Below are 24,083 nucleotides of genomic sequence, written 5' to 3' on the forward strand. Positions count from 1 at the left end.
AACTGCTTGGCCAAGGGGAAAAAAGAAAGAAATGCAGCCACAGAATCAGGAAATTATAGTGTTGAAGGAATGACAGCTGTTTTGGGTAACTCTACAACTCATGGATTTTTTCTTTTAGGGATTCAGTGGTTGAGTTTTTTTGCCCCACCCAAAGGTTTTTCTTCTGTCCTTTTTGCTTATTTTTCTTCCTTTTCTTTTCTGATCCATTGCTAGACAGCTTATTTTTCTTGATGTTTAGATTGTTAGTTGATTTCACAGCCTTTCCCTCATCCACTAGATAAATGCAATCTAAAAATGTAATGAAACTCCAATCTTTAGGGCAGAGGAGAACTATTTTTCCCATTGAAATAATTTGATTATTTCTTTTTTCATTCTGTCTCTTCTCTGGAGAAAAATTATTGTTTTTACTTGTTGGCTTAGAACTTGCTCTAAATGCCAAATTTTAAAAAGGAAAACTTTCCAGGGAAGTTTAGCAGAAGTTATGCACCAAAAGGATGTGTATCCTGGCTCAGGAGTCGGTGGACTTGTGCTGTTCAACACAATTCTCAACTCTGCTGCCAACTTTTTGGATGACCTTGGCCACTTAATTTCTCTAGACCTCACTCCTAGTGCCTGTAAAACAGATGGGTTAAGCAGGTGATTTCTAAGGGCCTTTCCAATTCTAATATTCTATGGCTCTGTCCTCTGAAAGAATCACAGCGCCAGTCTTAGATTTCTCTCACCGTTCTCCAGTATGACAAGGTGTATTCCATGCAGAAAATGGTTGTAGAGATTCCAGTGTTTACACAGACAGTAGGTAGGGGACAAGTCCTGTGCTGCTTCTTCAGATTATCAGATTTTTATTTGGTTTGTCCTGGTCCCAGATTATTATCAAATACAGAGAAATTTTGGGATTTGGGGGAGGGTGAGGTGGAGTGGATTGTTGAGTAGCACAAATCCATATTTTCTTATAGCTTTGGGTTACTGGTGGTTCTAATGCCCATCTTGGTTTCATTTTAGGCTTTGGGCGTTGCCTTGTATATAAAAATGCTAAATGTACGTTGAAACGATACACCAATCAGACTTTTGATAAAGTGATGGGGCCCATGTTGGATGCTGCTACAAGGAAACCTATCTGGCGACATGAAATCTTAGATGCAGATGGTATTTGTTCTCCAGGTAAAAGCCTTTTAAAAGAAAAAATTTTAATACTTTTTGACATCATATGTTATTCAATAATATTTCTGAATATTTGGCAAAAAGGGCAGAAAAAAGTAACAACCTATAAAACCACCATCCAAACTCAACCAATGAGGTCATTTTTGATGAATTTCCTTCCAGTCTGTTTTTCTATACACTATGTTTTTACCTATCAGTAATCTATGCTAACTATAATTTTCTAGTTATAATTTTGAATAATAGAAAAGCCACTTTAAGGAAATATTTAGAGTAGTTCATGTCCCTGCATCTGCACTGGCATTTCTTCATTTACGCATTTAGCTTACAGACTACTTTAGAATTTTATCCCCCTGCAAAGGTATGACTCCATTATAATTACAAACTTGTAATGCATTTTGTTGATGAAACAAATAGCCCTTGCCCTTATGGGTCTCACAGGCTAGTGCAGGAGACTGACATTGATCAGAGGATCATGCATAAATCCAGGTTAAGGAATCATATAGGTAACTATGAGGCCATTTTATAGCAAGAGAATTTGACCTAGTTGGGAAGATCAGCATGGCTTTCCCGAGGAAGTGAGCTGGAATCTGAAGGATAGGGAAGAGTTAACTAAAGAAGAGGATCAGGGAGCATGTTCTAAGTAATGAGAAAAGCTTGTGCAAGGGTCCCAGAGCTTGGTAGTTGAAAGATCTGAAAGAAGACCAGCGTGACTAACAAGAAGAGAGTGCAGGGAAGCATGGTGCACACGAGTTGGTGGGTGACGCAAGGGGTAGGGGCCAGAGTAAGCAAGTCCTTGCAACCATGTTAGTATTGTCTTTATTTTATTTTATTAATTTTATTTTTGAGACAGGGTCTCAGTCTGTCACTGAGGCTGGAGTGCAGTGGCACAATCTCAGCTCACTGCAACTTCTGCCTCCCAGACTCAAGCGATTCTCCCACTTCAACCTCCTGTATAGCTGGGACCCATAGGCGCGTGCCACCATGCCTGGATAGTTTTTTGTATTTTTTGTGGAGATGAGGTCTTACCATCTTGCCCAGGCTTGTCTTGAACTCCTGGGCTCAAGTTCTCCACCCACCTCGGCTTCCCAAAGTGCTTGAGCCACCATGCCGAGCCCATGATACTATTTTCATTATGATCCTAAAAGCAATGATATATTCAGATACGTGTTTTGAATGATCATTCTTACTACAGTGTAGAAAAAGGATTAGAAGGGTACTAAAATAGAAGGTAGACCTGGTACCAGGAGCTGTGGTGAAGGTGGAGAGAACCCAGGTTGTGAGGAGGGAAATCCACATGACTTTGTCATGGTTGGCCTGTGGGTGGTGAATGCTTTATCAAGCTGTGGTTCCAAAGAGACACAGAGTACGCGACTTCTCCTCCCTCCCTCTGCCTTTGTTTCTTGGAGAATTTTTCTCACCCTAACACTGGTCAGTATGGCTTGGAAAATACGCGCTGTGACAGTACTACAGGTAGTTGGTCTTTGAGCTTACCAGGAAGAGCTACAAAGCAAAAATGGGAATAACAGCATGACCAAAGAAATATTTTGATTTCCTTGTTGCCCAAGTTAAATTGGTGGTGGCTTATTACTGGTTGAAATAACTATAAATAAAAATAAGTGACCAAAACTTAACACCCTAAGAGATATATAAAATTGCTATTTACTGAGATGATGTTTCTCATGTTCATGTAGTACTCTGAATTCTTTTCTTAATTTTATATAGACTATGATGTGTGTGTGTGTGTGTGTGTGGGTGTGTGAGTCTCACTCTGTTGCACAGGCTGGAGTGCAGTGGCATGATCATAGCTCACTGCAGCCTCAACCTAGGTTCAAGCAATCCTCCTACCACAGCCTCCTGAGTTGTTGGGACTGCAGGCCTGTGCATCTTTGCCTAGTTCGTAATCTTTGTATTCCACACAGATGATAACGATGTGCCTAACACTTTTCTTTTTTTCTCAGGTGAGAAAGTAGAAAACAAACAAGTGCTTGTAAATAAGTCCATGCCCACAGTGACTCAGATTCCTTTGGAAGGAAGTAATGTACCACAGCAACCGCAGTACAAAGATGTACCCATAACGTATGTATTGGTTGTGCCCTGGTAATATGTAGAAAGGTTAGAAAAAGAGAAGAAATGGGAGAAATTCGAAGTTAGGTCTTGGCGTGTTGGAGAACTAGAAATAGCAATTTGGGGTAACATTACTTGTCATGGAAAAAGCATGGCATAGAAGATAAAGCTAGTCTATGGAATCATATAGGCCCTAAACTGGGTTTGAGGTGTGGACCACATAGGCAGGGGTTCCTGGTGGAATTAACAACCATGAAGGGCACATGGCATAAAAGTGCCTGGGTTTTGGAGGATCAGTGTAGCTTGCTGGGGCTAGGTTGTGAAAGAGTTGGGAATTGATACTGCAGAGAGTGACATGATAAGAGTCATATTTTTAAACAGTAAAACACACTGGCCACAGCATGGCATCACAGTATACTAGAACATAGCCCAGCTCTAGTAGAGGTTGTTTTGTGTATCTTACATGAGTAAAGCATTTAAATTCTGTTAGCTTCAGTTTTTTCATTTGTATAATACAATGAGTTAGACTTGTTAATCTCTAAATTTCTTCTAAGCTCTAAAATTTAATAAAATATGAACCTAGTGAGAAGAGCCAATGATAGTCACTACATTGTGATATAAAAACCAAACTAGAAGAGATATCTAACCTAGCCAAGGTGAACTAGGCTGAGTTTAGGAGGTGGCAGTGAGGGTGACATAGGAGAACTGGATTCTTGAGTTGGGATGGCAGTTTTACAAATGTATTCAATACACAGTAGCTGAGGCCTATGTGCCAGCCATCCTGCCTCTTGTGCCAGCGATATAGAGCTGAAATAAGCCATAAGCGTTGCCTGCAATGAGTCATATTTAGTTGGCAAAGACCCCCACACAAAAAAAGTGCAGTAATGACCATGATCATAATAGCATATTGGGAATTTACACTGTACCAGTTACTGTTCTGGACATTTTACATGTGTTAGCTCAGTTAATCCTACCAGCATTCCAGGAGCTATGTTCTCTTAGTGGCTCATTAGAAAGATAAGATGGAAGCAAGGAGAAGTTAAGTAACTTACCAAGGTCACACAGCAATAAAGGGCAGCACCAGGATTTGAAGTCATGCAATCTGGCTTCAGAGCGCTTCTCTTGACCACTGTGCTAAACCCAGCAAAGCATTGTGGGTGCCACGGATTTGTCTCTGGAGGAGGAGCACCAAAGAGAAGATGGGCAGCTCTGCTTAGGGGATGGGTCCAGACTCTACACTGACTTCTACAGTATGAACAGCTATTTTGCAGTTAAAGAGGTGGCTCTGCTGGTTGGCTCTCTTCCTGTCTTGAAGGAGGATATCTCTTTTTCTGTGCAAAGTTCATCTCTCCTTTTGGTTTCTTAACTTCATTCACTCTTTTCAGAGACCTTTTTCTGTCATCTTCTCTTTTATCCTCCCATATTTTCAACCTGTTTCCTATTGATTCCTTCTCCACAGGCTAGAAAATGTGCTCAGATACTTTTTACCTTTAAAGGAAAATGAAAGTTTTTTCTGGTCTTTGTGTCCCTTTCTAGCTGCCACTGTATTCCTCTTCCTTTCACTATGAAGTTCCTCAGAGCAATCTTGTCGTCTCCATTTCTACTTTGTTACCTTCCGCTTGCTCCCTAACCCTCAGAACTGGCCTCTTACCTACCTCCTCATTCTCCTGAAACAGCTCCAGAAGAGGTCACCAAAGACATCCTATGTGTTTGTTTCATTCAAGAAATACTTTTTTTTTTTTTTGAGATGGAGTCTCGCACTGTCATCCAGGCTAGAGTGCAATGGCACGATCTCGGCTCACTGCAGCCTCCACCTCCCAGTTCAAGTGATTCTCCTGCCTCAGCCTCCCGAGTAGCTGGGACTACAGGCGCACACCACCACACTCAGCTAATTTTTTGTATTTTTACAAAAATAAAAAATACAATATGTTGTCCAGACTGGTCTCGAACTCTTCACCTCATGATCTGCCCACCTTGGCCTCCCAAAGTGCTGGGAGTCATAAGCCACCGTGCCCAGCCCTTAAAAAATACTTTTTGAGCACTAACAGTATGCCAGGAACTATTCCAGGCACATGGGATAGTGCAGGGAGGAAAACCAGCAGTCCCTGTCTTTGTGGGAATCACACCCCAGTGCAGGAAGACAAGAAGTAAAGAAATAAGCAAAACCCATGTATAGTCGAATTTGCCAAATCAGACAGACTCTTTGATCGGAATCTTCTTGCAGACTGGGACTTTGTTTCTTTTTCACCTTGTACCCCCTAGTCTCTGGCATAGTACCTGGCACATAGTGGGTATTCAGTAAATAGTTATGTGAATGAATGAATTTCATATGACCCTTCTATAGCATTTGACACCACTGACCTCTCTCTTCCCTTGATGTTGTGACACTGCTCTCGCCTGGCCCTCCCTATCAGTCTAATCACTCACTCTTAGCCCCCCATCCTGCCTGGCCTTGTGATGACTTCACCCTGGCCAAGATGACTCTTGAACCTCATCTGGACAAGCTCCCCAGTTCTCAGCACTCCAGTCACCCTGTTTTTGCTGATGACTCCCATATAGACATCTGCCCAGTGTCAGCTTCATATCAGCACTTGGACAGCTTTACAGTGGTCCCAAACAGCCTCCTCCTCCTGGATCCCTGTCTTGGTAAATGGCATCAGCTGCCAGCAGCCAGCCAGTCACCAGCACAACCTGACTCCTTTCCTTTACCTGCCACACACACCAATCCTGTCGTTCCTGTCATCTTAGCAGCTCTCTTCTCTCCCTCCTCCTGCTTCATGCTACAGTGTCTGCACTGTGGCCCTCTGCTCTGCCTGGAGTTCTTGTTAACTGTCCATCTGCCTCCAGGCTGGTACCACTCAGGGTCTCTCTGCATCACTGCTAGGGTGATTTTTTCTTTTTGAGACGGAGTCTCGCTCTATTGCCCAGGCTGGAGTGCAGTGGCACGATCTTGGCTCACTGCAACCTCCACCTCCTGGATTCAAGCGATTCTCTTGCCTTAGCCTCCTGAATAGCTGTGATTACAGGGGCATGCCACTATGCCCGGCTAATTTTTGTATTTTTAGTAGAGATGGGTTTCACATGTTAGGCTGGTCTCGAACTGCTGACCTCATGATCCGCCTGCCTTGACCTCCCAAAGTGCTGGGATTACAAGCACGAGCCACCGTGCCTGGCTGGGTGATTTTCTAAACTACTCTGGCCGTGTTACTCTCTTGGATAAATAGAGTGAAACTTGAGTAAGTTAAGTAAAAGTGTGAACGACAGTGGTGCCTGTGGGAAAGGCGTCCTTAGCACGCCTCCCTGGCCTCATAGGCCCCTCTTGCACACTAAGCCCTATGTTTCTAGGAAATCACCTCTTATTCTCCAAAATGTGCCGTCCTAATTCAATTAGGCCTTCATTCAGGTTGCCACTCTGTCAGTGACCCACTCTGGTCAGGTCTCAAGTTGAGGTTTACCTCTTCTGTGGCAGGGCTTGACAGCTTGCCACTTCCTGCCACCACTGTCAGCCCCCACCCCCAGCAGAATTGACTATCTCCTTTGAGCCTCTCCTGTTCTTCATACCAGATACCATTACTGCACTTACCTGTCTCCTCCTTGATTGGATTGTGAGCTCCTTTGGTGCAGTAACTGTCTACTTAATTGTTATGTGTCCGAAGGCTACCAGGATCTGATACCTGGTAGATTTCTAATAATGTTTGTTATGTGAAAAAAATTAATAATTGAAAAGCTGAGTAAGTAAAAGTGCTATTACTATTAAGAACTAGGAGTTGAGTCTGAAATCCCAGTTCCACTTTGTGTGAGTCATGTGCCCTTGGACAAGTTACTTAACCCCTCTAAGCATCAGTTTTCCTCATCTATAATAAGGGAATAACAGTATGGACTGTTGTGAGGATTAAATTGCACTGTGCCTTCCTCATAATAAATGTGTAGCATTGTAAAAGGGAAATTGTGAAATTTGAATTTAATGTTAAAAAAAATTGAAGTTATTTTTCAGAGCCCAAGATGAAAATGTCAGAATACTCTATGGTAGGCATGAAATGAAATATAACATGGGTGAGAAGTTCACAAAGGGCAGTTTGAAAACTCTGTTTTAGTGACTTTCTCTTAACACCAGCTACAAAGGAGCAACAGACTCATATATTGAAAAAGTGATGATATCTTCAAATGCTGAAGATGCTTTTCTGATCAAAATGCTGCTGAGACAGACAAGGCGTCCAGAAATTGGAGACAAATTCAGCAGTCGTCATGGGCAAAAAGGTAAACTGTATCATTTCTCAACTTGATTATAAAACAATATATGAATGTATTTGTTAACCACTTAAATAAAATTCCCCCATTTAAAAAATTTACTTTGGAAAAGTATTACATTGTTATAAAAATTAATCTTGTTTTATTTCTTAGATTAACCTGTTTATATTTAATGGCATTTAAAAATACATGGTAGACTTGCTCCTCTATGCTGTCTGTTTCATTCTCCTGCAGTTGCTATGCCCAGAATTATAATTATAGAGTCTAGGTGATGTGCCTATTGAGATACATGTAGCTGTTCAAAAAATAAATAGTAGTACCTTTTTTTTTTTCTGAAAGATACATCTTTAAACTACTATATGTTCTGTTGGGTCGTAGTGTCAGATGTTAGCACTAGAAGACACCTCAGAGTTATCCGTCCCCTTGTTTACAGATGAGGAAGTTCAGACCCCGCATTTTCAGTGGCCAGTCAAGGATACACAGCTACTTGGTTGCTGAGCTGGTGTTAGAACCTGGGTCTCCTGACCCCAGGGCGGTGCTTTGTGTGTGTCTTACATCTAATCCCATTGGCAAGCCTCACTCATTCCTTTGATGGTTACTGCACAGTTTTCATCTATTTGTAGTTTTGTTTATTTTCAAGAAACACAGCACTGTATCACTGTTAATTTTAGCTCTGCCTGCCGCTTAGCTTTAAGAACAACAACAGCTAACACTTTTGTAGCACTAACTGTGTGCCTGGCTGCGTTCTCATCACTTTACAGGTGCTGACTCATTTGATTCTCACACAATTCTGGAGGGAGGTGGCATCATTATCCATATTTTATAGATAAGGAAACAGAGGCATAGAAAGATTAATAGCTTGCCCAAGGTCACACAATTAATGGGAGAACTGACATTTGAACCTTGGCAGCTTGGCTCCGGAGACCTAGCTCTTAATTACTAGGCCACACTGACTGTTAAGCAGTTAGCAGTGTGCCTGGCACACATAGTAAGTGCTCAAGAAGTAGCAGCAATGATCATTAACATTGACCATCTTTTTTTTGATATATACTTAAGATGTATCACTTCTACTTTTCTACCTTGACTCTCACATTTGCTTATAAATTACTAGTGTGATATCTTCTTATTTTTAATTGGTTTGAAGATAACTGCACATTGTGTTTCTGCTGATTTTAAGTTTCTTTGCCAAGCGGGTATATCCATGTTACAGTTTTCTTGGTCAGGTATACCCAGCCTTAGTTGTCATTCTGCCAATGAAACTATGTCAGACTAAGATACTCTTTCATCAAAATCATTTTTAGTTCTGTTGACAGAGGCAAGATTATTTTAGCCTGCCAATATTTTTAAGAAATGATTGGTTCCATCTGTTAATGTGAATTTGACACCTGTAATTTATATAGTTCCCTGAGATACTAACTCTTAATGCCCTTTGAGTGTTTTTAAAAGTATCTTGAGTTTCTAACGTTTTATATGGCTTGCCAGTAAAAAATCAAATTCTGTATATTGAAACTGTTTCCCCTTTTATCTTGGTCTTGACAGTTGCTGAGTCAATTATGGGGTAACCGTAACCTTATTCGCTAGGTCATTGTGGGGTAACCTTAACCTCATTTGTAGTCTCTATCTTACTTGGCCTCCTACTTGGACAAGAGCAAAGTTGATATTCTTCTTGTAAAATATTGACACTGGAAGCTTCACAAGAATGCACACCATAAGAGAATATCCCCCTTCTGAATCAGTTTACAAGACTAAGGTACCCCAAATCCTTATGTCTTTATCCCATCAGGGTATTATGCAAAGAGTTGCAGACTAGCAGATATTTCAGTGGCTATGCAATGTGCTCTAATTCCACTAAACTTTTTTTTTTATTAACTTTAAGTTCTGGATTACATGTGCAGAACGTGCAGTTTTGTTACATAGGTATACACGTGCTGTGGTGGTTTGTGCACCCATCAACCCATCACCTACATTAGGTATTTCTCCTAATGTTATCCCTCCCCTAGCCTCCCACCCCAGGCAGGCCTCGGTGTGTGATGTTCCCCTCCCTGTGTCCAAGTGTTCTCATTGTTCAACTCCGACTTATGAGTGAGAACATGCAGTGTTTGGTTTTCTGATCTTGTGATAGTTTGCTGAGAATGATGGTTTCCAGCTTCATCCACGTCCCTGCAAAGGACATGAACTCATCCTTTTTTATGGCTGCATAGTATTCCATACTGTATATGTGCCACATTTTCTTAACCCAGTCTATCATTGATGGACATTTGGGTTGGTTCCAAGTCTTTACTATTGTGAATAGTGCCACAATAAACATACGTGTGCATGTGTCTTTATAGTAGAATGATTTGTAATCCTTTGGGTATATGGGATTGCTGGATCAAATGGTATTTCTGGTTCTAGATCCTTGAGGAATCGCCACACTGTCTTCCACAATGACTGAACTAATTTACACTCCCACCAACATTGTAAAAGTGTTCCTATTTTTCTATAACCTCTCCAGCGTCTGTTGTTTCCTGACTTTTTAATGATCGCCATTCTAACTGGCATGAGATGGTATCTCATTGTGGTTTGATTTGCATTTCACTAATGACTAGTGATGATGAGCATTTTTTCATATGTCTGTTGGCTGCATAAATGTCTTCTTTTGAGAAGTGTCTGTTCATATCCCTTGCCCATTTTTTGATGGCGGTTGTTTGCTTTTTTCTTGTAAATTTGTTTAAGTCCTTTGTAGATTCTGGATATTAGCCCTTTGTCAGATGGATGGATTGCAAAAATTTTCTCCCATTCTGTAGTTTGCCTGTTCACTCTGATGATAGTTTCTTTTGCTGTACAGAAGCTCTTTAGTTTAATTAGATCCCATTTGTCAATTTTGGCTTTTGTTGCCATTGCTCTTGGTGTTTTAGACATGAAGTCTGCCCATGTCTATGTCCTGAATGGTATTGCCTAGGTTTTCTTCTAGGATTTTTATGGTCCTAGGTCTTATGTTTAGGTCTTTCATCCATCTTGAGTTGATTTTTGTATAAGGTATAAGGAAGGGGTCCAGTTTCAGTTTTCTGCATATGGCTAGCCAGTTTTCCCAACACCATTTATTAAATAGGGAATTTTTTCCCCATTGCTTGTGTGTGTCAGGTTTGTCAAAGATCAGATGGTGGTAGATGTGTGGTGTTATTTCTGAGGCCTCTGTTCTGTTCCATTGGTCTATATATCTGTTTTGGTACCAGTACCATGCTGTTTTGGTTACTGTGGCCTTGTAGTATAGTTTGAAGTCAGGTAGCATGATGCCTCCAGCTTTGTTCTTCTTGCCCAGGATTGTCTTGGGTATGTGGGCTCTTTTTTGGCTCCATATGAACTTTAAAGTAGTTTTTTCTGGTTCTGTGAAGTAAGTCAGTGGTAGCTTGATGGGGATAGCATTGAATCTATAAATTACTTTTGGCAGTAAGACCATTTTCCTGATATTGATTCTTCCTATCCATGAGCATGGAATGTTTTTCCATTTGTTTGTGTCCCCTCTTATTTCCTTGAGCAGTAGTTTGTAGTTCTCCTTGAGGAGGTCCTTCACATCCCTTGTAAATTGGATTCCTAGGTATTTTATTCTCTTTGAAGCAATTGTGAATGGGAGTTCACTCATGATTTTGCTCTCTGTTTGTCTGTTATTGGTGTATAGGAATGCTTGTGATTTTTGCATATTGATTTTGTATCCCAAGACTTTGCTGAAGTTGCTCATCAGCTTAAGGAGATTTTGGGCTGAGACGATGGGGTTTTCTAAATACACAATCATGTCATCTGCAATCAAAGACAATTTGACTTCCTCTCTTCCTATCTGAGTATACTTTATTGGGTTCTCTTGCCTGATTGCCCTGGCCAGAACTTCCAACACTATGTTGAATAGGAGTGGTGAGAGAGGGCATCCTTGTCTTGTGCCAGTTTTCAAAGGGAATGCTTCCAGTTTTTGCCCATTCAGTATGATATTGGCTGTGGGTTTGTCATAAATAGCTCTTATTATTTTGAGGTATGTTCCATCGACACCTGGTTTATTGAGAGTTTTTAGCATGAAAGGCTGTTGAATTTTGTCAAAGGCCTTTTCTGCATCTATTGAGATAGTCATGTGGTTTTTGTCATTGGATCTGTTTATGTGATGGGTTATGTTTATTGATTTGCATATGTTGAACCAGCCTTGCATCTCAGGGATGAAGCCGACTTGATCGTGGTGGAAAAGCTTTTTGACGTGCTGCTGGATTTGGTTTGCCAGTATTTTATTGAGGATTTTCGCATCAATGTTCATCAGGGATATTGGCCTAAAATTCTCTTTTTTTATTGTATCTCTGCCAGATTTGGTATCAGGATGATGCTGGCCTCATAAAGTGAGTTAGGGAGGATTCCCTGTTTTTCTATTGATTGGAATAGTTTCAGAAGGAATGGTATCAGCTCCTCTTTGTACCTCTGGTAGAATTTGGCTGTGAATCCGTCTGGTCCTGGACTTTTTTTGGTTGGTAGGCTATTAATTATTGCCTTAATTTCAAAACCTGTTATTGGTCTATTCAGAGATTCAACTTCTTCCTGGTTTAGTCTTGGGAGGGTGTATGTGTCCAGGAATTTATCCATCTCTTCTAGATTTTCTAGTTTATTACATAGAGGTGTTTATAATATTCTCTGATGGTAGTTTGTATTTCTGTGGGATCGGTGGTGATGTCCCCTTTATCATTTTTTATTGCATCTATTTGATTCTTCTCTCTTTTCTTCGTATTAGTCTTCCTAGTGGTCTATGTATTTTGTTGATCTCTTCAGAATACCAGCTCCTGGATTTATTGATTTTTTTGACAGGTTTTTGTGTCTCTATCTCCTTCAGTTCTGCTCTGATCTTAGTTATTTCTGCTAGCTTTTGAATGTGTTTGCTCTTGCTTCTCTAGTTCTTTTAATTGTGATGTTAGGGTGTTGATTTTAGATCTCTCCTGCTTTCTCTTGTGAGCATTTAGTGCTATAAATTTCCCTCTATACACTGCTTTAAATGTGTCCCAGAGATTCTGGTATGTTGTGTCTATGTTCTCATTGGTTTCAAAGAACATCTTTATTTCTGCCTTCATTTCATTATTTACCCCATAGTCATTCAGGAGCAGGTGGTTCAGTTTCCATGAGTTGTGTGGTTTTGAGTGAGTTTCTTAATCCTGAGTTCTAATTTGATTGTGCTGTGGTCTGAGAGACAGTTTGTTGTGATTTCTGTTCTTTTACATTTGCTGAGGAGTGTTTTACTTCCAATTACGGGTCAATTTTAGAATAAGTGCGATGTGGTGCTGAGAAAAATGTATATTCTGTTGATTTGGGGTGGAGAGTTCTGTAGATGTCTATTAGATCCATTTGGTCCAGAGCTGAGTTCAAGTCCTGGATATCCTTGTTAAGTTTCTGTCTTGTTGATCTGTCTAATATTGACAGTGGGGTGTTAAAGTCTCCCATTATTATTTTTTGGGAGCCTAAGTCTCTTTGTAGGTCTCTAAGAACTTGCTTTATGAATCTGGGTGCTCCTGTATTGGGTGCATACATATTTAGGATAGTTAGCTCTTCTTGTTGAATTAACCCCTTTACCATTATGTAATGGTCTTCTTAGTCTCTTTTGATTTTTGTTGGTTTAAAGTCTGCTTTATCAGAGACCAGGATTGCAATCCCTGCTTTTTTTTTTTTTTTTTTTGCTTTCCATTTGCTTGGTAGATCTTCCTCCCTCCCTTTATTTTGAGCCTATGTGTGTCTCTGCATGTGAGATGGGTTTCCTGAATACAGCACACTGATGGGTCTTGACTCTTTATCCAATTTGCCAGTCTGTGTCTTTTAATTGGGGCATTTAGCCCATTTACATTTAAGGTTAATATTGTTATGTGTGAATTTGATCCTGTCATTATGATGCTTGCTGGTTATTTCACCTGTTAATTGATGCAGTTTCTTCATAGCATCGATGGTCTTTATAATTTGGCATGTTTTTGCAGCGGCTGGTACCGGTTGTTCCTTTCCATGTTTAGTGCTTCCTTCAGGAGCTCTTGTAAGGCAGGCCTGGTGGTGACAAAATGTCTCAGCATTTGTTTGTCTGTAAAGGATTTTACTTCTCCTTCACTTATGAAGCTTAGTTTGGCTGGATATGAAATTCTGGGTTGAAAATTCTTTTCTTTAAGAATGTTGAATATTGGCACCTACTCTCTTCTGGCTTGTAGGGTTTCTGTAGAGAGATCTGCTGTTAGTCTAATGGGCTTCCCTTTATGGGTAACCTGAGCTTTCTCTCTGGCTGCCCTTAACACTTTTTCCATCATTTCAACCTTGGTGAATCTGACAATTACGTGTCTTGAGGTTGCTCTTCTCGAGGAGTATCTTTGTGGTGTTCTCTGTATTTCCTGAATTTGAATGTTGGCCTGCCTTGCTAGGTTGGGGAAGTTCTCCTGGATAATATCCTGAAGAGTGTTTTCTAACTTGGTTCCATTCTCCTCATCACTTTCAGGTACATCAATCAAATGTAGATTTGGTCTTTTCACGTAGTCGCATATTTCTTGGAGGCTTTGTTCATTTCTTTTCACTCTTTTTTCTCTAATCTTGTCTTCTTGATTTATTTCATTAATTTGATCTTCAATCACTGATATCCTTTCTTCCGCTTGATCGAATTGGCTATTGAAGCTTGTGTATGCTTCACGAAGTTCTCATACTGTGGTTTTCAGTTCCATCAGGTCATTTAAGCTCTTCTCTACACTGATTGTTCTAGTTAGCCATTCATCTAACCTTTTTTCAAGGTTTTTAGCTTCCTCTCAATGGGTTAGAACACGCTCCTTTAGCTTGGAGAGGTTTGTTATTACTGACCTTCTGAAGCCTACTTCTGTCAACTCGTCAAACTCATTCTCCATCCAGTTTTGTTCCCTTGCTGGCAAGGAGTTGTGTTCCTTTGGAGGAGAAGAGGCATTCTGGTTTTTGGAATTTTCAGCCTTTCTGCTCTGGTTTCTCCCCATCTTTTTGTGGTTTTATCTACCTTTGGTCTTTGATGTTGGTGACCTATGGATGAGGTTTTGGTCTGGATGTCCTTTTTGTTGATGTTGATGCTATTCCTTTCTGTTTGTTAGTTTTCATTCTAACAGACAGGCCTGTCAGCTGCAGGTCTGTTGGAGTATGCTGGAAGTCCACTCCAGACCCTTTTTGCCTGGGTATCACCAATGGAGGCTGCAGAATAGCAAATATTGCTGCCCGATCCTTCCTCTGGAAGCTTTGTCCCAGAGGGGCACCTGCCTGTATGAGGTGTCTGTCGGCCACTACTGGGAGGTGTCTCCCAGTCAGGCTACACAGGGGTCAGGGACCTACTTGAGGAGGCAGTCTGTCCATTATCAGAGCTTGAACACCGTGCTGGGAGAACCACTGCTCTCTTCAGAGTTGTCAGGCAGTGACGTTTAAGTCTGGAGAAGCTGTCTGCTGCCTTGCCCCCAGAGGTAGAATCTAGAAAGGCAGTAGGCTTTGCTGAGCTGTGGTGGGCTCTGCCCAGTTCGAGCTTCCCTGCCGCTTTGTTTACACTGTGAGCATGGAACTGCCTCCTCAAGCCTCAGCAATTGTGGATGCCCCTGCCTCTGCCACACTCCACCATCCCAGGTTGATCTCAGACTGCTGCGCTAGCAGTGAGCAAGGCTCCGTGGGCATGAGACCAACCAAGCCCAGGCACAGGAGGGGATCTCCTGCTCTGCCGGTTGTGAAGACCATGGGGAAAGCACAGTATTTGGGCAGGAGTGTACCTCTTCTCCAGGTACGGTCACTCATGGCTTCCCTTGGCTAGGAAAGGGAAATCCCCCAACCCCTTGCACTTCCTGGGTGAGGTGACGCCCTGCCCTGCTTCAGCTTGCCTTCCGTGAGGTACACCCACTGTCCAGCCAGTCCCAGTGAGATGAACCAGGTACCTCAGTTGGAAATGCAGAAATCCCCTGTCTTCTGCATCGATCTCCCTGGGAGCTGTAGACCAGAGCTGTTCCTATTTGGCCATCTTGGATGCAGTCAGTCTCCACTAAACTTCTTGAAGGCAGAGACCATGTCCTTGTATTCTCCATAAAGCCCAGTAAGTCCTTTCTCATAGCAGACACTTAATAGATAGTAGATAATAGGTGAATTCACAATGTATATGAATGAATGAGTGAATGAAATTGGAGGTAGGGGAAGTGACGGAGGTAGATTCTCTACTGTTAATGGATTGATTTTATTCAGGTTTTAATCTGTCTGTTATGTGTGAGTACATGTATGTGTATAAACAAAGCAGTGCTTTTTTTTTTTTTTTTTTTTTTTTCGGAGACAGAGTCTCACTCTGTCACCCAGGCTGGAGTGCAGTGGCTCGATCTCAGCTCAGTGCAACCTCCACCTCCCGGGTTCAAGCAATTCTTCTGCCTCAGCATCCCCCATTAGTTGGGACTACAGGTGTGTACCACCATGTCTGGCTAATTTTTAGTATTCTTAGTAGAGATGGAGTTTCACCATATTGCTGAGGCTGGTCCCAAATTCCTCAGCTCAGGCAATCCATCCACCTCAGCCTCCCAAAGTGCTGGGATTACAGACATGAGCCACCATGCCCGGCCAAAGCAGTGCTTTTAAAAATGAAAACAACACACCTAATTAGTAAGCTCCTGAAAATACAGGCGTCTAGGTAAAATGTCAGGAAGGTCTTTGTGCTATAGCATTTTTTCAGACTGTTAATATGATTGGTATAATGTTCATTAACAGGCATGGTTTCTAATTTGCAGTGATCTGAAACAGCAGATTTTAGAGAACTGTTCATTCTTAGGGGAGCTTTGACTTGTACGTCTCTTTACGAAACTGAAGGAGTCCTCCTGGGTCTAGCTGACCTTTCCCTTGTAGTGAGGAGTTTTGTCTTGCTACTTTTTTTTTTTCCAGATGGCTTTTAATCCAAGGGTAAAAACCTTCTGATTAGCCTAGATTCCCTTGATAGTCCCTTCTCTTACAGCTTCATCAAATTTATGTTAAAGATTGGGGAAAAAACAAGCAAACAAACAAAAAGTAGGTAGTGTAAACTTTAACAGAGTAATAGAAGGATTGACATGGGACTCGTAACTGGACATAATTTTTATTTCTCTTAAGTATAATTTTATTATTAAATAATAAATGCACATGGTTTTAAAAGGTCAAACAGAACAAGAAAGGGTTCTTTGTACAAAAAAAAACCATCAGTCCTTGTCTCTCCTCCTCACCCAACTTTGGTTAGGTATAAAAGTCTAGGTTGAAAATTGTTTTCCCTAAGGATTTTGGTGGCCTTGCCACATGGTCATCTAAATTCCATGTAAATTGTAATGTCACTCTTCTTCCTCGTGTTTTTGTGCCCTGTTTCTCTTTGTCCCTCCTTACCTCCCTCCTACTTTATTCCTTTCTCTCTGGAAGCTTTTACTATCTTCTTCCCTTCTTGACATTCTGAAATTTCATAGGCTCTTTTTTCATTCCTTGTGCTGGGCAATTGGACACCGTCGCATCCTGGAGGTTTAAGTTCCTTCAGTTCTAGGACATTTTCTTATATTTATTTAGTTAATAATTTCCTCTTCCTCATTTTCCCCATACCCTTTCTGGTTTTCTTAGTGATCAAATATTGGAACTTCCAGATTGATGCTCTAGTTTTCTTATCTTTTTGCCTTCTTCTTGTTTTCTTTTTAGGAGATTTGATCAACGTTATTTTTCAGATTTTTTAAACCTATCATATTTTAAATTTCTAATTAAATGTTTAAAGTTAATTTATATTCTTTCTCTCTCTCTCTTTTTTTTTTTTTTTTTTTTTGAGACAGAGTCTTGCTGTGTCGCCCAGGCTGGAGTGCAGTGGCGCAATCTCGGCTCACTGCAAGCTCTGCCTCCTGGGTTCATGCCATTCTCCTGCCTCAGCCTCCTGAGTAGCTGGGACTACAGGTGCCCGCCACCATGCCTGGCTAATTTTTTGTATTTTTTTTAGTAGAGATGGGGTTTCACTGTGTTAGCCAGGATGGTCTCGATCTCCTGACCTCGTGATCCACCTGCCTCGGCCTCCCAAAGTGCTGGGATCACAGGCGTGAGCCAGCGCACCCAGCCTATTCTTTCTCTTATAGCAAGAAGTATGTATTTTTAGTTTTCTTTGAGTTTTAGTTTTTTGGTTTTTCTTTTTTTCTTTTTAGTTTTCTTCTGTTTCTAATTTTCTTTCCCTCCTTCTTTTCTTTTCTTTTCGCAGTATCTTGCTCTGCTCTGTCACCCAGGCTGGAGTACAGTGGCACAATCACAGCTCACTGCATCCTCAACCTCCTGGGCTCAAGTGATCCTTCCATCTCAGCCTCCTGAGTAGCTGCACTACAGGCATGCACCACCATGCCTGGCTAATTTTTGTTTTTTGTTTTTGGTTTTTTTTTTTTTGGCTTTTTTTATTATTATTATTCATAGAGACTAGGTATTGCCATATTACCCAGGCTGGTCTCGAACTTCTAGGATCAAGTGATCCACCTGCCTCAGCTTCCCAAAATGGCATTTGAACCTTGGGATTACAGGTGTGAGATTATAGGTGTGAGCCACTGTGCCTGGCTGTTTCTATCTCTCGATAGGATTTTCCTCTCCTATTTGTTTTAGTGTCTGATTTGTTGTTGTTGGAGGCTTTCCTCTAATACCTGGTATACCCCTGAACCCTAGAAAGCATTTCAAAGCTCTGTGTCCCATGGATAGAACTTGTTGACTAGTGAATATCATTGCTGGGTGGTCAGGTAGTGAACTACTTTATTGTTGTGCCATTCAGTTTCAACATACTAGGATCTTTCTAACTCCTGCCTGAAGGTTGGAGCTGGGAATGAGGGTGGGGCAGTGCTTAAGGCTGTCAGCTGACCTCCAGGAGTCAGGCAGGGGCAGGGACTGGAGCTTACTCTTCAGTGCATAGACTTTAATTCCTCTGTATCAGGCTTTTGACCAGCCCACCCTCTGCTGCGCTTGCTACCCTTGGGTCTCAGATCAAGTACTCAAGTGATGGTTACTCAGGTAAGGGTTAGGGGAGAAGTGTAGTTTCCTGGCTGTATGGACTAGGGAATACAGAGAACTGACAAATTCTTATATAGACATTTATTTATACAAATATTTGTTAAGTATCTTCTGCGTGTCTGGTACTATTCTAGGCTCTGGTCACAAGCAGTAAACAAAATAGATTAAAGTTCCAACCCTTGTGGGGCTTGTGTTCTTGTGGGCAAGAAGGAAAATAGTAAGTGCTGAGGGAATGATATGTCGTGAGATGAGAAAAGATTGAAAGCTGGGAGGGGGGATGGGAAGCATGTGAGGGGAGGGCGTGTGGTTAGTGATTCAAAGTTTAGGCAGAGTGGTTGGGGAACAACACCATGTTGAAAAGATGGCATTGAGTAAAGACCTGAGAGAAGTAAGGGGGTGAGCCCTCTCTGGCTGAAGAGCATTTGAGGTGAAGGTTTTGCGGCTGTAGCTCACCTAATAGAAGACCAGCAAGGAGGCCCCATAGCTGGAGCAGAGTGAGAAGTGAGGAGGCAGCCATGAGGCTCATAGGTCACTGCAGGAACTTTGGCTTTTATTCTGAGGGAGAGGGAAGCCGCTGGAGAGGGGTTTGAGCTGGTGAGAGAGATGATCTGACTGACGCTGGCTGCTGTGTTGAAAGAAACTGCAGTGGTGCCAGTTCAGAAGCTACGTGAGAGTTGGAGGTGGGCTGGAAAAGCATAACGATGAGGAATTGGTGAGAAGGGATCAGAGTCTGGACACATTTTGAAAGTAGAGCCTCCTGGAATTGCTGATGGATTGGGCGGCTTTGACTCAGTCCTCTTGCTTTCAGCTTCGCTCCTCATGCTGCCTTTTGCAATACTAGTACTTCGTGTCTCTGTCTTCTGAGCCTTCCCAGGAATCGGGTGGGTGAGTGGGGGTGGCACCAAAGGCCGCGTCAGCTCACCTCTTTACATCTCATCTGCAGGGACTTAGTATTACTCTTCTGTTACTTTTCTTTCCTCTCTTTATCAGCTTTCAAAGTTGTAGAATTATCTCATGCCCACTGATACCACTGTGCCCATTCTTTCTCCTTACACGTAGGTTTACACCTTAATTTTTTTAAACTCAGTGAGGTTTAGAGAAGCAGTGTTGATAAACACATGTGTTTCATCTGTCATGTTTAACTAGAAATCTGTTTATTATTTGAGAATATTCAGCACAAGAATGTTTAGTGAGTATGCTTGATTTTTTTCAATGCAACTTATAGAAGTGAAAATTATTTTAATAAAAAATGAGAAGGATTTTTAGAGCACTAACCTTTTGTTTCCTGACCAGAGCCTTGCCTCTAAGACTTCTTGGGTTTGTTTGTTTGTTTGTTTTTGTCTATTTTAATCAATTCTCAGATTGAAAATTAATTTTAAAATGTTTAAAGCTCACACCCTGAGAATTATTACATAAATGCTAACAATCATCAGAGAAGCATTAATCATAGTTTGTCAGCTCTTATCTGAAAATAATTTATCTTTCTTCTGGATCATTGTTGTAACTAAGGTCTACAACTTTGGTCCTCTTCTTGAATGTCACCCATCTGAAGCCAGAGGCATGACAGTAGTAAAAGTCTATTTTTGAAGTTTTATAAATAAAATTCTAAAGATTCAAAGATACCAATAGTTTTTTAAAAAATAATTGTATATGTTGTTAAATATCCAGAATACCTTGTTGGCTAACTTAGTGTGTTATTCCATTCTCACACTGCTATAAAGAAATACCTCAGACTGGATAATTTATAAAGAAAAGAGGTTTAACTGGCTCACAACTCTGCAGGCTGTACAGGAAGCATGGCTAGGGAGGCCTCAGGAAAGTTACAATCATGGCAGAAGGCAAAGGGGAAGCAGGCACATCTTACACGGCCAGAGCAGGAGGAAGAGAGAGAAGGGGGAGGTGCTACACACTTTAAAACAACCAGTTCCTGTGAGAACTCACTCACTATCATGAGAACAGCAAGGGGGGAATCCACCTCATGATCCAATCTCCTCCCACCAGGTTCTTCCTCCAACACTGGGGATTTGACATGAGATTTGGGTGGGGACACAAATCTAAACCATATCACTTAGGTAAGTATATTTTAGGTTCGTTGAGATTAGGAAACATGCTCTGCTGATTTACTTAACCCCAAAGCACCCAGCATAGCACTTTGCATATAATATCGTATCCACTTATGATGTTTGAGGAATCCTTTATTAAATAAAGGATTTTACATATTCATTGGTCTTGTTGGAAATTGTACTGACATAACAAGCCAAACTCACTACTCCCAGAATAAGTGTAATTTATTCTTCCTAGTAAATATCAGAAATGAGATGCCTCATTTTTATCTAAACTGGCACCAGGAGTTTCAACACCTAAGACTCATAGCTCCCCAACCCTAACTGATCACACAGGCCCACTAAAGCTTCTTCAGCCATAATAACTAAATATAGTCATCCCTCAGTATATGCTGGGAATTGGTTCCAGGACCCCTGCATATATTCAAGTCCCATAGTTGGGCCTGTAAAACCCAAATATATGAAAAGTTGTCCCTCTGTGGAGAAGGGCTCACATTCCGCAAATGCTGTATTTTCGATTCATATCTCATTGAAGAAAAATCCCCATATAAGTGGACCTGCACAGTTAAGACCTGTGTTATTCAAGGGTCAACTGTATACATGCCCACCCACGTCCATCCCAGGCACAAATGAGAACCTGCCTTGACAGCCCCAGGGAAACCTATTCGGTCATTTTTAAGTTACTGTTGTGGGCTCAAAACTGTGTGGGGCACTTTAGGGGATAGAAAGTAAATTAATCCCTTGACTAATGCCCATGAGGAGTTGACTGACACCTGAAGCAAAAAGATGGATACGAAGGATTACATTGTTAAATGCTAAATTATATGGGAGAAACCACTAAAAATATAGAGGTTTAGAGTTTACCATAGATAGGAATAGAATCTTAGAGTTTGAAAAGTCCTTTTAGAAGTCCAGTCTAAATCCATCTTCTAGTATAAGAGTTCTTTTTAGATTATCTTTGACAGATGGTTTTCCATGTTGATTGTGGCCTGTGAAGGGAGGCCCTTGCTATTTTCTGAGGCAGCCTCTTCTGTAGTAGCACTGCTCTGATAGTTTTCTTGAGTCAGAGGTGCTCAAGAGTTAGTAAGAGTGCTCAAGAGTCTATAAGTTACTGCAGTTAGTCTTGCCTTGTCTTGTGGGCCATACTGAATGAACATATTGCCTTTTCGTCACAGCCATCCTCTGTTCAGTATTTAAAGAAAGCCCTCGGATTGACGAAAAGTATAGCAGGGAGAGAAAGGTCTTGAACTCCAACTAGGTGAACTATTTTGTCCCTTTATGTCTTGGCCTCCTTGATACTAATGTGTAAAAGCAGGGAACACAGTGCCTGATGCACAGGCAGGAGGCAGTAAAGGTGAGCTGCGGGCAAGTCTGTCTTGGGTCTTCTCTTGCAGGCTGCCTGGTAAAGGAAGGCCTCAGAGACTAGATGGGGTTCAGGCTTAGAGAGCTTTGATAAAGGTGTGAAAGAAAAACAGGGGGCAGCAGAGAAGAGCAAATGAATGGACTTGACTGACTGAAATAAAGACAGCATAAAGAAGAAAAACCACGGGGACTGTGGTTTTAATCCGGTAAACGATGGCACCAATCACAAAGCATTTGTGTCTCATTGACTTGAGATGGTGAGATGATGGAAGATCATCTCGAGTGCCTATATTGTTGATTAATTCATCCATTTATTGAGCTTTCACTGTGTGCCAAGCACTGTTCTAAATACTGGAAATACAGAGGTAAACAAGACTGATGGGGTCTCTGTTCTCCCGGGATTTGTGTTCTCCTTGGGGAGGAAACAGACAAAAAAGAAGTAAACAAAAATATAAACCCCAACTACTTAGTAGGCTGAGGCAGGAGGGTCACTTGAGCCCAGGAGTTTGAGACCAGCCTGGGCAGTATAGCAAGACTCCATTTCAAGAAAAAAAAATGTGTAAACAAAAATATAAACAGGATAATTGAAGGTAATGATAAGTGCCATGTATGAAGAATGATATAAAAGAGCGGATGGTTTAGAGGTGGGGGTGTGTACTTTAGATTACGATCAGGAACAGCCTCTCGGAGGAAGCGACATTGAGCTGAGACACGAAGGATACAAAGGAGCCAGCCGAGCAAAAGTCTGGGAGGATTTAGTTATAGGCAGAGAGAACCATTAGGGTAAGAGTTCTGAGGCACGAGTAAGCTTGGTATATTCAAGGAACAGAAAAAAGGCCAGTCTGGCCAGGCATATGCCTGACAAGCAGCACAGTATGAGACTTGGGGAGTGAGAGAAGGATGATGGGGTCATATCCTATAGGGCCTTTTGGCTAAAAGAAAGGAGACTGGACTTTACTCCAGATATGCTGGGAACCAACAGAACTGTTGGATGGTGGGTGTCTTGGTCCATTTTCTGCTGCTATGACAAAATACCACTGACTAGATAATTTATAAAGAAAAGAAGTTTATTTGGCTTATGGTTCTAAAGACTTGGAAGTGGAGGGGCGTGGCACCAGCATCTGGAGAGGATCATCCCGTGGCAGACAGGCAGAGGGGCAGGAGAGCTTGCTTTTATAACCAAACCAGTCCTGAGATAAGTAACCCAAGTCTGTAATAATGGCATTAATCCATTCATGGGAATGGAGTCCTTATGACCTAACCACTTCTTAAAGGCCCCATATCAATTAAATCTCAACATGAGTTTTGGTGGGTACATACAAACCATAAAAATGAATATAAGCAAAGGAGTGACGAGATCTAACTTACAACTTCTAGAGCTCACTGTGGATTCTATATGAAAAGTGGATTGGAACGGGCAAGGAAGGGGGCAGGGAGACCATTGCAGTGGTCCAGGCAAGAAAGGGTGGTGGCTTGGACTAGGACAGCGGCAGTGGAAAAATAGAGAGAAGTGACTGGATTCTGGACATACTCTGGAGATAGAGCCAACAGGACTTGCTTATGGCTTGGATGGATGTTGCAAGAGGAAAAGACAGGAGTTGAGGATGAAGTTTGTGGCCTGAGCAACTGATAATGCTATTTACCAAGATGGGAGCAATTGGGTAAAGAATAGTTTTTTGGCGTTAGACAAGGGCAGAGGTTGAGAGTTTGGGCCTCAGGTTGAGATGATTAGACTCCAAGTGAAGATATAGGCTGGCAATTGGGTATAGAGCCTAGAGCTCCAGGGAGAGATTTGGGCTAGAGAAAAAATTGAGGAATCATTTGCATGCTGTTTATCTCCACATTTATAGTATTTTACTTTTTGTGTATTGATCATTTATAAGCACTTTTATCTATATTTCATCCTTTAACTGGTACAGTTCCAGTTTGTGTTGTTATTCCTACTATAAAGAGTAAGGAGATTGGCCAGGCGCGGTGGCTCACGCCTGTAATCCCAGCACTTTGGGAGGCCGAGGCAGGCAGATCACGAGGTCAAGAGATCAAGACCGTCCTGGCTAACATGGTGAAACCCCATCTCTACTAAAAATACAAAAAATTAGCTGGGCGTGGTGGCAGGTGCCTGTAGTCCCAGCTACTCGGGAGACTGAGGCAGGAGAATGATGTGAACCTGGGAGGCGGAGCTTGCAGCGAGCCTAGATTGGGCCACTGCAC

The 24,083-nt window shown here is 41.6% G+C and overlaps 1 protein-coding gene across 1 annotated transcript in view; it reads left to right on the plus strand.

Annotated features, from left to right (window-relative positions):
* Nucleotides 1-24,083, plus strand: part of POLR3B (RNA polymerase III subunit B) — a 147,506-nt gene that overhangs the window by 99,456 nt on the left and 23,967 nt on the right. The window contains exons 21-23 of the mRNA XM_019038901.4: nt 1,000-1,158; nt 3,117-3,234; nt 7,337-7,479. Of these exons, the coding sequence (XP_018894446.1) occupies nt 1,000-1,158; nt 3,117-3,234; nt 7,337-7,479 (420 nt within the window). The remainder of the gene's footprint in view (nt 1-999; nt 1,159-3,116; nt 3,235-7,336; nt 7,480-24,083) is intronic.

This window comes from Gorilla gorilla, chromosome 10 (genome assembly GCF_029281585.2).
Source record: "Gorilla gorilla gorilla isolate KB3781 chromosome 10, NHGRI_mGorGor1-v2.1_pri, whole genome shotgun sequence".
In the NCBI taxonomy this organism is placed as follows: Eukaryota; Metazoa; Chordata; class Mammalia; order Primates; family Hominidae; genus Gorilla; species Gorilla gorilla.